This window comes from Nomascus leucogenys, chromosome 18 (genome assembly GCF_006542625.1).
Source record: "Nomascus leucogenys isolate Asia chromosome 18, Asia_NLE_v1, whole genome shotgun sequence".
NCBI classification, from domain to species: Eukaryota; Metazoa; Chordata; class Mammalia; order Primates; family Hylobatidae; genus Nomascus; species Nomascus leucogenys.
The window spans coordinates 65,619,003-65,635,033 of NC_044398.1; the positions used below are offsets into that span (position 1 = coordinate 65,619,003).

At 39.9% G+C, this 16,031-nt stretch overlaps 1 protein-coding gene across 3 annotated transcripts in view; it reads right to left on the reverse strand.

Annotated features, from left to right (window-relative positions):
- The window catches only part of PLPP1 (phospholipid phosphatase 1), a 112,546-nt gene that overhangs the window by 38,801 nt on the left and 57,714 nt on the right, over positions 1 to 16,031 (reverse strand). For 2 of the 3 annotated variants that reach the window (XR_004026749.1, XM_003265929.3), the window contains 2 exons: positions 12,561 to 12,712; positions 4,684 to 4,964 (listed from right to left, as the gene is read on the reverse strand). Coding sequence is in view for 2 of the 3 variants with exons in the window: in XM_003265929.3 (XP_003265977.1) it covers positions 4,684 to 4,964; positions 12,561 to 12,712 (433 nt within the window). In the remaining variant the exon portion in view is untranslated. The remainder of the gene's footprint in view (positions 1 to 4,683; positions 4,965 to 12,560; positions 12,713 to 16,031) is intronic. The other variant, XM_003265930.3, reaches the window with a different exon arrangement.

Below are 16,031 nucleotides of genomic sequence, written 5' to 3' on the forward strand. Positions count from 1 at the left end.
ACATATATACCTATGTAACAAACCTGCATGTTCTGCACATGTATCCTAGAACTTAAGATAAAAAAGAAAAATAAAACAAAAAGTTGGGCCAGGAGCGGTGGCTCATGCATGTAATCCTAGCACTTTGGGAGGCTGAGGCGAGATCACTTGAGGTCAGGAGTTCAAGACCAGCCTGGCCAACATGGTAAAACTCGTTTCTACTAAAAATACAAAAATTAGCTGGGCATGGTGGCACACACCTGTAATCCCAGCTACTCAAGACGCTGAGGCATGAGGTTGCAGTGAGCCGAGACTGCGCCACAGCACTCCAGCTTAGGCGACAGAGTGAGACCCTGTCTCAAAAAAAAAAAAGAAAAGAAAAAGGTGATTGGGCATGGTGGCTCATGCTTATAATTCCAGCACTTTGACTTTGGAAGGCCAAGGCAAGAGGATCACTTGAGCACAGGAGTTCAAAAACAGCCTGGACAACAAAGCAAGATCCTGTCCCATAAATAAATAAATAAATAAATAAACAAACAAACAAACAAACATAGCAAGCCACAGATTGAGAGAAAATATTTTGAAAACATATATCTAACAAAGGACTTTTATTCAGAATATATAAAGAACTCTTACAACTCAGACAAGCAACTCTTTTTTTTAATGGGTAAAAGAGTTAACATTTCAAAAATGATAATAGCTGAATGGACAAGAAACACACAAAAAGATGTTCAGCAACACTGGTCATTAAGGAAATACAAATTAAAACCACACTGAGATACCATAACAAAAACCCCTAGAATGGCTAAAATAACAAAGACTGGCCATTAATAAATAATGGCAAGGATGTGAAGTTAACTGGGATTCTCATGCCTTGCTGGAGAGAATGCAAAATGGTACAACCACTGTGTAAAAGACTGGCAGCTTCTTAGAATGGTTAACTACACACATGCTATATATAGTCCAGCACTTCTACTCCTAGATAATTTGTTCAAGAAAAATAAAAGTATATATTACTGTACTGGTACACAAATGTTCAGAACATCTTTTTTTTTTTTTTGAGAAACAGTCTTGTTCTGTCACCCAGGCTGGCGTGATCTGGGCTAACTGCAACCTCCACCTCACGGGTTCAAGTGATTCTTGTGCCTCAGCCTCTCAGCCTCCCGAGTAGCTGGGATTACAGGTGTGCACCACCACACCTGGCTAATTTCTGTATTTTTAGTAGAGATGGGGTTTCACTATGTTGGCCAGGCTGGTCTCGAAATCCTGACCTCAAGTGATCTACCCAGCCTTGGCCTCCCAAAGTTCTGGCATTACAGGTGTGAGCCACAGTACCTGGCCAGAACAGCTTTATTTTTAATAGCCAAAAATTGGAGACAACTCAAATGTCCATCAATATTTACATGAATGCATAAGTAAACTGTGTTATATCCATACAATCGAATATACCTCAGGGGGAGAAAAACAACAACATGGATGAATTGCAAAACTAACATGTTAAGTGAAAGAAGGCAGACACAACAAAGTACTCACTGTAGGATTCCTTTTATATAATATTCTAGAAAACACAAAACTATAGGGACAGCAACTTGACCCTGGGGTTGCAGATGGGAGTGTGAATTGACTGTAAACACTCAGGGACAAGCTTTTCAAATATCTGAAAACTTGACTGTAACGGTAAATAACTTTACAAATACAATTTATTCAATTGTACACTTAAAATGGGCAAATTTTATGTCATGTGAATTATACCTCAAAAAAGCTATTTAAAAGAGTAGTTTGACTAGTATCTATTCTATTTTTTTCCTTTGTGATTTAAATCCTATAAGTGTTTTTTTATGTGGGGCGGGGGTGGTTTTTTTTTTTTTTTTTTGAGACGGAGTCTCATGCTGTCGCACAGGCTGGAGTGCAGTGGCACAATCTCTGCTCACTGCAACCTCTGCCTCCAGAGTTCAAGTGATTCTCCTGCCTCAGCCTCCCGAGTGGCTGGGATTACAGGCATGTGGCCACCATGCCTGGCTACTTTTTGTATTTTTAGTAGAGATGGGGTTTCACCATGTTGGCCAGGCTGTTCTTTAACTCCTGACCTCAAGTGATCTGTCCACCTCTGCCTCCCAAAGTGCTGAGATTGCAGGCATGAGCCACCACGCCAGCTGTAATGCTATAGCTGGTTTTATCATTGCATTCATAAATATGTATGGTATTTTTTAAAGGCTATATGGTTGTTATAGATGGAAGAAGAAATCACGATAATTTTATTCTATTAAATCGGGGTGTCCAATCTTTTGGCTTCCCTGCATCACACTGGATGAAGAACAGTCTTCGGCCACACATAAAATACACTAACAATATCTGATAATAAACAAACAAAAATCATAATGTTTTAAGAAAGTTTACGAATTTGTGTTGGGCTGCATTCAAAGCCATCCTGGGCCACATGTGGGCTGCAGGTTGGATAAGCCTTTATCAGATTTCGTTTTACATGGTATGTTTTTACCCAGCTATTTGTTCTTCTTTATAATTTGTTTTAAATTTCAGTCTCATTTTCAATAGGCTTCCTCTCCTCCACCCAAGCCATTTGTTCATCCCCTCTGTTCCTATTCCTCCACTGAACACTCTGGAATTCTGGCTCTACTATTAAAGTCCTCTATCTTTCCCTGTGTCTCCAAACTGTTCCCTGAAGGCTCTCTGTACCTCCTAGTCATCCAGTTAAAGAGCCTTTCCCTACGATACTGCTTGCCCCTGCAGGGAATGAGATCTACACAGCCCATACACCTTAAGAGTCCAGTAATGATGTTGGTGTTTTCATCATTCCTCAAAGCCATTTCTGGACCATTCTTCCTCTACCCCCTTACAAAAATGCTTGTTCACCTGAACTCAAATCAACAATATCACCTTTTACCAACTATTTCTCAACTGTCTACCTCTTCAGTCACTTTTCCCTCCTTCATTAAGACTTTACACCCATATCAGTCCTCCTCACCACCTCAAAGCTTGCCGTTTAACAGCTTGATCTTTCTCTTCTTTGACCTCTTTATCACCAAGCAAGTTCTCTTCCATTCTCATCCTTTGTTTAATGTAAATCTTCCCTGCCAGACTAAGGTCCATGAAGATGGGGACCAGAGATGTCTTGTTCACTGCTAAACCCCAAGCAAATACCATAGTATATGCTCTAATTAAATAAGATTTTTTTCATCCCCACTAAATACAAAAAATTGAAGCTACTGGCCAGGTGCCGTGGCTCATGCCTATGATCCCAGCACTCTGGGAACCCGAGGCAGGCAGATCACCTGAGGTCAGGAGTTTGAGACCAGCCTGGAAAACATGGTAAAACCCCGTCTCTACTAAAAATACAAAAATTAGCAGGGCATGGTGGGGCATGCCTGTAGTCCAGCTACTCAGGAGGCTGAGGCAGGAGAATCGCTTGAACCCGGGAGGCAGAGGCTGCAGTGAGCCAGGATCGTGTCACTGCACTACAGCCTAGGTGACAGAGCAATACTCTGTCTCAAAAAAAAAAAAAAAAAAAAGGAAAAAGAAAAAAAAAAAATTGAAGCTACTAGCAGGCCCACGTTGCTTACAAGAATACCAACAAAGACAATGAAGTATCTAGAAATCATATCTAAAAAAATCAAACAAACAAAGGATGTTTTACCCAAGGAAGTATTTGTACTTTGAACAACTAAAGGAAATTAAACTTCATACATAAAAAGATAAGGCTGACCATTTTGAAACTTGAAATGAGGAATTGGCTCTGCTACTAATTAGTGGCTTTACTTAGTGTTCTTGGTTCTCTATTTTTTCCTCATCTATAAATTTTAAAACTTGGATCTTCTGAATTCTAAACATTCTATTTCATTCATGTCTAATGGTGTCCCAGCATGCAGAAAGGAGCCCAAAAAGGGCGTTATAAGACAGCAACCTGATGACCTAGAGCTGTCACAATCTGAACCAAGTTACCTTATAAAAAAAAAAATCTAAACAATAATAATAATAATCTAAGAATACTAAGATCTAGCAGAGCTTCATAAATAATGGTGGCACTAGATCAGGGTTCGGCAAACTATGACCCCTGTGGCAGCCACTGTTTTTGTAAAGTTTATTGGAACATAGCCACATTATTCATTTAAGTATTGTCTATGGCTGCTTTCTTGCTATTAACAGCAGAGTTCCATAGTTGTGAAAGAGACTATATGGCCCAGAGAGCCTAAAATATTTACTATTGGCTGGGTGTGGTGGCTCATGCCTGTAACCCCAGCACTTTGGGAGGCCAAGGTGGAAGGATCACTTGAGCCCAGGAGTTTGACACCAGCCTAGGCAACATAGTGAGACTTAGTCTCTACAAAATAATAATATAAAAATGTAAAAAAAAAAAAAAAAAATATATATATATATATATATATATGTTATCTGGCATCTTAAGAAAAAGTTTGCTGACTCTAGCCTAAATGATCTATAAGGTTCATTTAACATTCTTACACGCTGGCTATGAAAAAAAGAGCTGCAGTAAAATACTGTTAAATGAAAGACAGCAATAAAAAAGGAAAAAGGCATGATGAGAGAGAACAATTCATACAAAATCAAAATTCACCTCCCAGTGATAACACTAACTTCTCTTTTTAAGTGCGTGGCTTATCTTCCAGTCACTGAAACCTTCTATTCCAAGAATATACAAGATTAAACAAGCATTAGCAATTTAACACTCACCTGCCTTCCTTAACTTTTTCTGCATTCCCTCGACATATGTAGTATTCAATGTAACCATCACTGCAGTTGATTTTTGACCAATCTGGATCACAAACATCCAGGAAGTGAGGCCGCAGTCTGCCTATTGAATACTTGGCAATGTCAGTCAGGGACTGACTAGCAGCTGCACCAAATAAAAAGGTTCCAATGGCTTTGTAAATAGTGGCTATGTAGTTATTCCTGATAAAGGAATTTGAGTGCAAAAGGTTACAGTAAACAGACAGGGTTTCTCCAAGAATAATCTGAAAAAGAAACAGAAAAATAACATGTTAAAGTAGCAAGCAGGCACTTTCAACAAAACAAAACATAGGGGGAGAAAAGGAAATGGCAAATCACAAAAAGATCTTTGTTTCAAAAACGATCCCAGCCCCTTCTTTACGATGGAGAGTCAACTTAGGATATCCAATTCCAAACCACAAAAAAGGTGTCATATCAATGGTGGACATTACTTACAAAGCCATAGCTGGGCCAAAATTGTATCATCGCTTACCTAAAATAACAAGATCTTATTTTTTTTCTTGTATTCAAACAAACAGAGCTTTAAAAAGTAGAAAGTGATATATCCTGGAGGACAAAAACTATGGCTTGTCCAAAAAACAAACTTCCAGCCAGGTGTGGTGGCTCATGCCTGTAATCCCAGCACTTTGGGAGCCCGAGGGAGGTGGATCACCCAAGGTCAGGAGTTCGAGACCAGCCTGGCCAACATGGTAAAACCCTGTCTCTACTAAAACTACAAAAAATCAGTCAGGCATGGAGGCGGGTGCCTGTAATCCCAGCTACTTTGGAGGCTAAGGCAGGAGAATCACTTGAACCTGGGAGGCAGGGGTTGCAGTGAGCCGAGATCATGCCATTGTACTCCAGCCTGGGTAACAAGAGCGTCTTGCTCAATACTCCGTCTCAATACATACATACATACATACATACATACATACATACATACATACATACTTCCCCAATCAGAAACTCCTGCGTATAAGTACTTTTATCTGACAGAGTCTTCATTTTTCTCAAATATTCCTTTGAATCAAAGACATCCATCATATTAAAAAGAGTAAAATCATTTCAGGGAGGATTGCTAGAGGATTCAGAGGGCAGGGATTTAGCTAACAGGATATACCAGTCCTGCCTTCCAGGTGACCTCTGCTGGGGTCCCAAGAGGTGGGACGGGACTTTTAATCACTAATTTAAAAGTATAAAAAGGTTTCCAATGCTTTATAAGTTAACAAACCAATATCCTGAGAATTCAAATAATACTGAATGGCAACATTATAAATAGTAACATTTGCTGTTAAAAAAGATGGTAAGACTGTAGCTATCTGAAACCAAAATAAACAGTTAAGGCGGGGCACTGTGGCTCACTCCTGTAATCCCAGCACTTTGGGAGGCCAAGGCGGGTGAATCACTTGAGGTCAGGAGTTCGAGACCAGCCTGGCCAATATGGTGAAACCCCATCTCTACTAAAAATACAAAAAATTAGCCAGGAGTGGTGGTAGGCGCCTATAATCCCCAGCTACTTGGGAAACTGAGGTGGGAGAATCACTTGAGCCCAGGAAGTGGAGGTTGCAGTGAGCCGAGATGGTGCCACTGCACTCCAGCCTGGGCGCGACACAGCAAGACTCCATCTCAAAAAATAAAAAAAAATTTAAAAAATTTAAAAAACCACTTAAACACAGAGCAGCCTGAACAGTGGGTTTGCTAATCTGTGTGGAGAGAATATAAGTAGCAAAGCTTGACTTGAGATACATTACTAGTTTCTCTGCTTCACCTTAAATTTATATAAACAATTTTATAAAGCATTCAAACATTTCCATTTAATGAGGATCAACTGTCTTCAGAGTAAGTCTTACCATAAGTAAAATAAATCGTTGCTTCCCGAAAGGGATTTCAAGAATCTGATACCTAAAATCCTTCCCTCACCTGGCTCAATGGCTCCTAGAGTTCCATAATTAGAATGTTATAACTTTGACAATGAGAGTATGAACTCTACAAGGTAAGGAGGATTCCTCGTATCACCAGAGTGACCTAAACAAAGTAGGTTGTCAATAAATTTTAGTGAAAGGTGCTGCCTTGGGTAAACAGCAAATGCCCTTAGTTTACACATGTTAAGCCCCATAAAAATACAGTTCTAATTATAGTCCTTAATGTGAATGAGTCAGATTCTTTTCTGAGAACAGGTCACAGGAGAGGTAAACTATATGTACTTCCAGGAATGTCATTCCTTTACAATTTTGCTTAGGGTTATCCCTGACTGCCAACAGAAGAACCCTTTCCATTTCAGTATACATTGCCTCCTTAGGCCATTAAGGGGTCCCAGTAATTCCTCACAGATCAGCAGCCAGAAAGAACTTATCTAACATTTCATTTTGGAATTAATCTTTGATTCTTGAAAACATATCAAGTATATTAATCAACCACAGTTTCAGCAGTTGAAACTTCCACATCTCGGGTATGAGCTGTTCTTAGGCACTCGACTATTTTCCAGAAACAGTTAGTATGTTTTGTGAGTCTTCCTAGTCATATTCATCATAGTTTATGGCCACCCAAATCCTGGCTCTTGCCAGTGATGACAGAAAATGAGTTTGCTAGGAATATTCAGAATACTGGGCACAGATTAAAAGCTGATCTTCAGAAGTAGTGTAAGCTGAAACTTAACCATTAGTACTGGGCATGCAGAGGAGTCTCTAAAGCCGGCAAATGCCAGGTCAACTCACATCGCTGAGAGAAGCAGACAATAGAGAAGTTCTAAATCAATTCTTCTGAATTAAATGCAGAGATGCGTCTGCCCATTTGATCCACACAAGATAGCCACATTCTTTTGTTTCATTTTAATTCCTTACCCTAACCTTTGAGCCATTTATGCCAATTCTTAACCTTTCATGAAGTCTACACCTAAGCCAAGTGTGGCCTATCATAAAACTGAGACTATTTATAATGCATTATTTACTTAGATTCTAGGATATGACAAATTATCGAAGAAATAAAAATGTTTGGAGGAGTAAAACAATACTTATGAAGTTCAAAGCTAATAATTATCTAAATCAGAGTGATTCAACCTTTTTAAGCCTATCTCCCATAGTATTCTCTTACCATCCCCTTTAAATCTCCATCAACCAAGATAATTTTATATGTTTCTACACTGTCCCTATGATTTTATGTCTTTCATTCAGGGCCCACCTTCCCAAAAGAATTAGTTAAAATCAATGACACATCTCCACATCTTCTTCTCCTTCCTAAATATCTCTAACCACTTCCATTTCCTTTATTCTACTGATTTTTTTCTCAAAAGTCAAAATTGTCTCATCAGATCAAACATTTTTTTTTTTTTGGAGACGGAGTCTTGCTCTGTCACCCAGGCTAGAGTGCAGCGGCATGATCTCGGCTCACTGCAACCTCCACCTCCCAGGTTCAAGTGATTCTCCTGCTTCAGCCTCCTGTGTAGCTGGGATTACAGGCGCCCACCACTGCGCCCAGCTAAATTTTGTATTTTTAGTAGAGAAGCGGTTTCATTGTCTTGACCAGGCTGGTCTCGAACTCCTGACTTTGTGATCCACCCACCTCGGCCTCCCAAAGTGCTGGGATTACAGGCATGAGCCACCTCACCCAGCCAGATCAAACAGATTTTTATCAACTCTCACTTACTTTAACTTCTGTGTATTTGACTTCACTGACCATTTCCTCCTTATTGAAATTATCTCATGTCTTCTCAGAAACTATAATAATCCTGGTTCTCTACCTGCCAGCTCCCTCAATCACTCATTTACTAATGAATCATTTGCAATTCATGTCAAGGCCCTGGTATGCAGTCTTAATCATAGCGATTTTTTTAAATAAATGATTTACTTTCTAGTAAATAAAGTTAAATGTATACAAGTCTAACCAAGCATGGCCTGAAAGAGGCTGAGTTAATGAATAAAATGGAATTATTTCAAATGAGCACATAAGGCAGAGCATGGTGGCTTACACCTATAATCCCAGCACTTTGGGATGTTGAGACAGGAGGGCTGCTTGAGCCCAGGAGTTTGAGACACAAGCCTGCGCAACACAGAGAGATAGTTATCTCTTTAAAAAAAAAATGTAATTAGCCGGGTGTGGTAGTGCACACCTGCGGTCCCAGCTCCTCAGGTGGCTGAAGCAGGAGGATCACTTAAACCCAGGAGGTCGAGGCTGCAGTGAGCTCTGATCACACCACTGCACTCCAAGCCTGGGTGACAGAGAAAGACTCTGTCCATCAATTAATCAAAACATACATACATAAAACCACTGCCCTAAGCAGTGTTTGTTTTCAGTGATACTGTAGAGATGAAAACAGTACCTTTAAACAACCTGTTCTTTTTAAAGCAGTCTGCACTAATCTATTAATTTACTTGCCATTTTATTAAATGTAAAGATAACTTTCTCACAGGTTATGTTGAGATAGTAGAGAATAGGCCGGGCACAGTGGCTCACACCTATAATCCCAGCACTTTGGGAGGCTGAGGCAGGTGGATCACGAGGTAAGGAGCTCAAGACCATCCCGGCCAGCATAGTGAAACCCCATCTTTACTAAAAATACAAAAATTAGCTGGGTGTGGTGACAGGCGCTTGTAATCCCAGCTATTTGGGAGGCTGAGGCAAGAGAATCGCTTGAACCCTGGAGTCGGAGGTTGCAGTGAGCCAAGATCGCGCCAGTGCACTCCAGCCTGGGCAACACAGGGAGACTGTGAAAGAAGAAAGAAAAAAAAGAAAGATGAGAGAGAGAGAGAGACAGAGAGAGAGAGAAAGAGAAAGAGAGAGAGAAAGAGAGAAAAAGAGAGAAGAAGAGGAAGAGGAGGAAGAGGAGGAGTAGGAGGAGGAAGAGGAGGAGGAAGAAGAAGAAGGAGGAGGAGGAGGAGGAGGAGGAGGAGGAGGAGGAGGAGGAGGAGGAGGAGGAGGAGGAGAAGAAGAAGAAGAAGAAGAAGAGAAGAAGAAGAAGAAGAAGAAGAAGAAGAAGAAGAAGAAGAAGAAGAAGAAGAAGAAGAAGAAGAAGAAGAAGAAAACAGAAAGGAATTCCAAGTTAATGAAATATAATTCGTGAGTTTTTGCTAACTAAGCATTTTGTCAGGCCCGGTGTAGGCCGTGCACATCAACACAGTGCCCGGCAGTAAGTGCCCTGCTCTACTGCATCCCTCCAGGCTAGAGCAAATTCCTGTAGTTCTGCTAGCATGGCATCCTTTTTACTGAGACCAAAAAACAAGGCAGAATTGAAAGACAGGTCTATTTCTAGCACTGTTTATTTGAATATTTGAATCCTGTCTGAAATTGGCTATTTTGCAACTAAAAGTCCTACTAAAAATGTTATATTTAATTGCTTAGCAATCACTCAGAAACATATATACTTTTTAAAAAAAGACCCTACTCCCTCCTTAATGGAAGAATTATAGACTTGGCTTTCTTCCAGCAGTAAAAATTCAGTGTAAAGATTTGTCTAGATTAAAAGAATATCTGATTTCCTAAAACTTCCCCATACTTTGGGAGAGTCACCAACATTACTGCGTAATTACTCTATAGTTTCCTTCATACAGCTTCATTCAGGCACCTAGGACATGCTGGGCTGCATGCCAGGCGGTGAGGACACAAAGATGAACAAGATAATCATCTCTGCCTTCAAGGAGCTCACAGTCTTATAAAACAAATATCTGTATAAAAAGGTTTTCTTTTATTAATTATGCAACACAAATTACAAGTTAACTTTCTTTTTTTTTTTTTTTTGAGACAGAATCTGGCTCTGTCACCCAGGCTGGAGTGCAGTGGCGCGATCTCGGCTCACTGCAAGCTCCACCTCCCGGATTCACGCCATTCTCCTGCCTCAGCCTCCCCAGTAGCTGGGACTACAGGTGCCCACCACTACGCCCGGCTAATTTTTTGTATTTTTAGTAGAGACAGGGTTTCACCATGTTAGCCAGGATGGTCTCGATCTCCTGACCTCATGATCCGCCCGCCTCGGCCTCCCAAAGTGCTGGGATTACAGGCGTGAGCCACCGCGCCCAGCCACAAGTTAACTTTCATTGCTAATAAGGTATTACGATCATTCTTAAGACATTTCTAAATTAAGAAGTTTTTCTTTTTTTAAAATAAACTCCAAAAACAGACATGATATACATGCTGTCATCTTTGGCCTATCTCCTGGATACAACTATATATATTTTTTAATTAAAAAAAAAAATCTGTGTGTGTGTGTGTGTGTGTGTGTGTGTGTGTGTTTGAGAGAGGGTCTCACTCTGTTGCCCAAGCTGGAATGCTGTGGTGCAATCATGGCTCACTGCAGCCTCAACTTCCTGAGCTCAAAGGATCCTCCTGCTTCAGCCTTCTGAGTAGCTGGGACCAGAGCTCCTGCCCACTATGCCTGGCCTTTTTTTTTGCAAGGAGGGGGATGGATATAGGCAGGGGTCTTGCCATGCTACCCAGGTTGGTCTCATACTTCAGGGCTCAAGTGATCCTCCTGACTTGGCCTCCCAAATGCTGGGATTACAGGTGTGAGCCACCACATCCACCATATTTTCTGGACTTTTTTTTTTTTTTTCAGATGGAGTCTCATTGTGTCACCCAGGCTGGAGTACAGTGGTGCAATCTCGGCTCACTGCAACCTCCACCTCCTAGGTTCAAGCGATTCTCCTGACTCAGCATCCTGAGTAGCTGGGACTACAGGTGTGCGCCACCACACCCAGCTAATTTTTGTATTTTTAGTAGAGACGGGGTTTCACCAGGTTGGCCAGGCTGGTCTCGAACTCCTGATCTCAGGTGATCCGCCCGCGTCAGCCTCCCAAAGTGCTGGGATTACAGGCATGAGTCACCGCACCCAGCCTTCTGCTTTTAACAAACATAAATCTTGTTTCTAAAGTCACAAGTTATGTCAGCAGAGCCATGCAGTGGAAGCATGCTGGACCCATAAAATTACAAGTTATGGAGCACAAAACTGTCAAGTTACAGAATTTTAGTCAAGATTATAAAAATCATGTAGTCCAGTCAATAGTCTTATCCCCAGACACATTATTTAAGCATTTCCACCTGAAATACTGGAAAACAAAGAGTTACTATTTTCGTTTAAGACTCAGTCTTGCATTCAGTACCAGTAAAAATTCTTTCATATTCACTACTAATCATATATAGAACTATAGCTTTTCTCTCCTGTGTATGATATTATCTAAAAATTATTTAAAGTAAGCATGCATTAAATAAAGTTTTAACATCACTTAGCAAAATTTTTCTTTTCTAGAACTCAGTACAGAAGGAGAATAAAAAACAGTAGGTACATACATACAGATACAATAAATTATAAAATGATATCCTATGTATAAAGTATGCTAGAATCATATTGCTATAACATTCAACTATTGATCACGAGATTATTAAAACAATAACAAATTAGAGCTCTAACAATCACAGTGACATGGAAAAGATTAGCATAAAATCTATACATATCCAGCAAGGTTCTCTTCATGTTTTTGTTTTTTTTTTTTCTGTTTTTTTTTAAGATGGGATGTTGCAGTGTTGTCTGGGCTGGAGTATAATGGCTATTCACAGATGTGATCATCACATACTATAGTATCCAACTCCGAGACTCAGGTGATCCTCCAGCCTCAGCCTCTTGAGTAGCTGGGACTACAGGCATGTCAGCGTGCCTGGCTCTTATAATTACACATTGTTATTTTTTGACTCCACTTAAAATAGCTGAGATTCTCTTGATCAAATAAACCATCAATTAAAGGTTTAAAAAGCATACATTGTTTTTGGAGGGTTATACATTTAAGCATTAAAAGAGTAACAGAAAATTAAGCCAAGTGCCCAAAAGTTATAAACTTGGAAAAGTGGATTTAACTTACAACGATAATACTGAATGGAATGATTATTCCACCTAATAACGCATAAGGTATGGTGTCTTCTTTGTAAGGGTACTTGATGGACTCATCATTACAGAATACTCCTCGTTGGAAGGGGGTATGCCTTGAAGTAAGAATTGCAAAAGGCAATCCAGCTAGCAAAAGGGAATAAATGAAAATATCATTAAAAAAGAAATATCAAAACTAATTAATGGCAATAATTATCCCATAGACTCTGTTTAAAAATGCATTTGCCATGAAAATAAATGAGAGCACATGTAAAAAAGGAAATGCAGCAATGCATGCAACAGACGTTAGAAAGATTACAGTTTTAAGATAAAGATGTTTTGTCTACAGCAAACAAAGTATTCAAATCCTCTATTAACCAATTTAACAAAGAGTTATCTTTCCTTTGTTTCTGTCCAAACACATTAATGGATTTTGGAAAAATCTCTTCTCATGTTCTTGTTGTCTTTTAATGACCAGGTTTTTAACACTACTTCAAAACCAATTTTTCATGGGCTTTGCTTCCAAAAAGAAAACATTTTAGCATTCCACATTTGGATAGGTCATTGTCACTGGCTAAGCTATCAGAGTATCTAAATAAAACTTCATCCACTCATTTCTGTATTGTCTATAGCACGCTGAAAGCTGCTATAAAAAGGAATCTGAACTTAAAGTTTCTTTTTTTTTTTTTTTTTTTGAGACAGAGTCTCATTCTGTTACCCAGGCTAGAGTGCGACGGCGTGATCACAGCTAAGTGCAGCCTTGATCTCCTAGGCTCAAGCCACCCTCCCGCTTCAGCTTCTTGAGCAGCTGGGACCACAGGCACGCACCACCATGCCAAGCTAGTTTGTTGGGTTTTTTGTTGTTGTTGTTGTTGTTGCTGTTTTTGTTTTTTGTTTTTTTTTTTAGTAGAGACAAGGTCTAGCTATGTTGCCCAGGCTGATCTTGAACTCCTGAGCTCAACTGATCCTACAGCCTCAGCCTCCCAAAGGGCCGGGATTACATACATGAGCCATCGCACCCAGTCCTGAGCTTAGTTTCTTAAGATAAGATGACAATGGAGTCAAGCACAAAGGCACCTAACAGAGAGCGCTGTTTTTATCATCAGTGTTTTCTGTAAAGATCATCTCTTATACTCACCTCCTAAAATGCCAAATTTTTGCCTAAATGTGAACTTCAAGAATTCAATTCTCCTTTACTTCACTGAACTTCACCTACTGATTAATACTACAGCATACTGACTAGTACTGTGTTATAAGAAATGCAGGTTAGCAGAAACCCTCCATATGAGATCTGCTTTAAGACTGACCCAAGCCTGAAACGCTCTCTGCCTAAGTGATCCATGTCCCTGCAGTAATACCATAACCACTAAGCTAACACACTCACTGTAAAAGTGTTGCTTCTCCGTGAAGCACCAAGACTTGATGACCATTTGCAGTTCTCATTAACTCCACTAAGGCCCTAAAGGCTAAATGACAACCAAGCCTCTGTCACTCTGCCTGAGTATATTTACCACAAATATCAAATCTGTTCAATCTATTATTAGAGCTAAAAAGGAGAAGCACATGAAATCACATTTCATTCTTAGCTCTTTTATTTATCTTCCCATTTTTCATTTAGACACTGAATACATGAACCAAAGTTTAGTTCTCTGTATTAGTCAATTTGCCAATAGCTGTCAACCCTTTAAAAGTCTTCAAAATGCTACAAGGTTCTCAAAGCTATACTTCTAGTAATGCTATGCCTTAAAAGAAAAAAAAAAAACTAAACTAGAGCTGACTTTGCTAACTGACACTTATACTGGCCTTCATATCCCAATTCAGACTATCCTCTGATTCACCAAATAGTTTTCATTCATAGGAATGGGATAAAATGGCCAAGTTTTCAATACATATACCATGGTTACAATATAACTTCAAAAAAATTTGCACAAACCTTTTGCACTTATCAGCACACACTGTGGAGATAAATACACAGGGCTGTGATTTTATTATTGGCTGCCCCATACAGTAACTAAATGCTTAGCCCCCTAATCAATAACCATACTCTAACCCAATGAGCAAATTTATTTTGTACATAAAAAGAACCACTACTTCTTTTTTCTTTTCTTTTTTTTTTTTTGAGATGGTGTCTTGCTCTGTTGCCCACGCTGGGGTGCAGTGACACAGTCTCGGCTCACTGCACACTCCACTTCCAGGACTCAAGCAATTATCCTGCCTTAGCCTCCCAAGTAGCCAGGACTACAGGCACCCACCACCACACCTGGCTAATTTTTGTATTGTTAATAGAGAAGGGTTCCGCCATGTTGGCCGGGCTGGTCTCAAACTCCTGACCTCAAGTAATCCACCCAGCTCAGCCTCCCAAAGTGTTGAGATTACAGGCATGAGCCATAGTGCCCAGCCAAAGAACCTCTATAATCTAATTTAGTCTACACAAAATAATGGAAATTTTACTGTCTACAAAGCATATTTCTGAATTGGTTGCATTTTCCAATAAACATTTCTTTCTTTTGGAATAGTATATTTAGTATAGAAATTAAATTTACGGGTGTGGTGGCATGCATCTGTAGTCCCGGCTACTTGGGAGGCTGAGGCAGGAGAATCACTTGAACCCAGGAGGCGGAGGTTGCAGTGAGCCAAGATTGTGCCACGGCACTCCAGCCTGGGTGACAGAGTGAGACTCTGTCTTAGAAAAAAAAAAAAAGAGAGAAGAAACAAAATTCACATATAATAGGATTCGAGTCCAAAATTCACTAGGCTGTGTGTCCTTATTCTCAGAGAAAACATATAGGCCCAAATACACACACCCAAATGTATTTAGAAATGCTATTAACATGTATGTCCATTAATATTAAGGGGTTTTGTTCCCCCTTGACCACAAAAACCACGTTAGAAACTATTAGATTTAGAAAAAAAGTTTGTGGGTATTTTTCAGTATAGTAGGGGAACAAAATAAAACCCTATACAAAGGATAATAGCCCACTTTAAGAAATGAAAATATTCATGTGGGCAAATACTAAGTAAATCCACTGTGCAAGGAATTCTGCTAGGTGCTACCAGGAATACAAATTGAATAAGGCACAGTACATAATTATAGCAGAGAATAAACTGAGGTACAAAAAACTCTGAGTGTTCAAAAGAAGAGTTGGTGGTGCCTCTGAGTGTGATATTCGATAAGCCAGTGGTTATGAGAGATTCCATCTCAGCAGAAGGGGTCTAGGACAGAGACAGAGATGTGGGGATAGAAAGGGTCTCTAAAGTCACAGAGGTACAAAACACTGTACAGGATGTATATAGAGAGAAAAGAAGTGGAGGATGAGGCACAGAGCAACAGCAGAGGAAGATGAGGAGAGGAAGAAGATCCACTAAGGCAGACTTGATTGAGTAGGGTAAGGGCAGGTCAGGAGACAGTGACCTAACCATGGCCACATCAGAAAGAGATGGCATTCAGGAGGTGGAGATTGGTCCA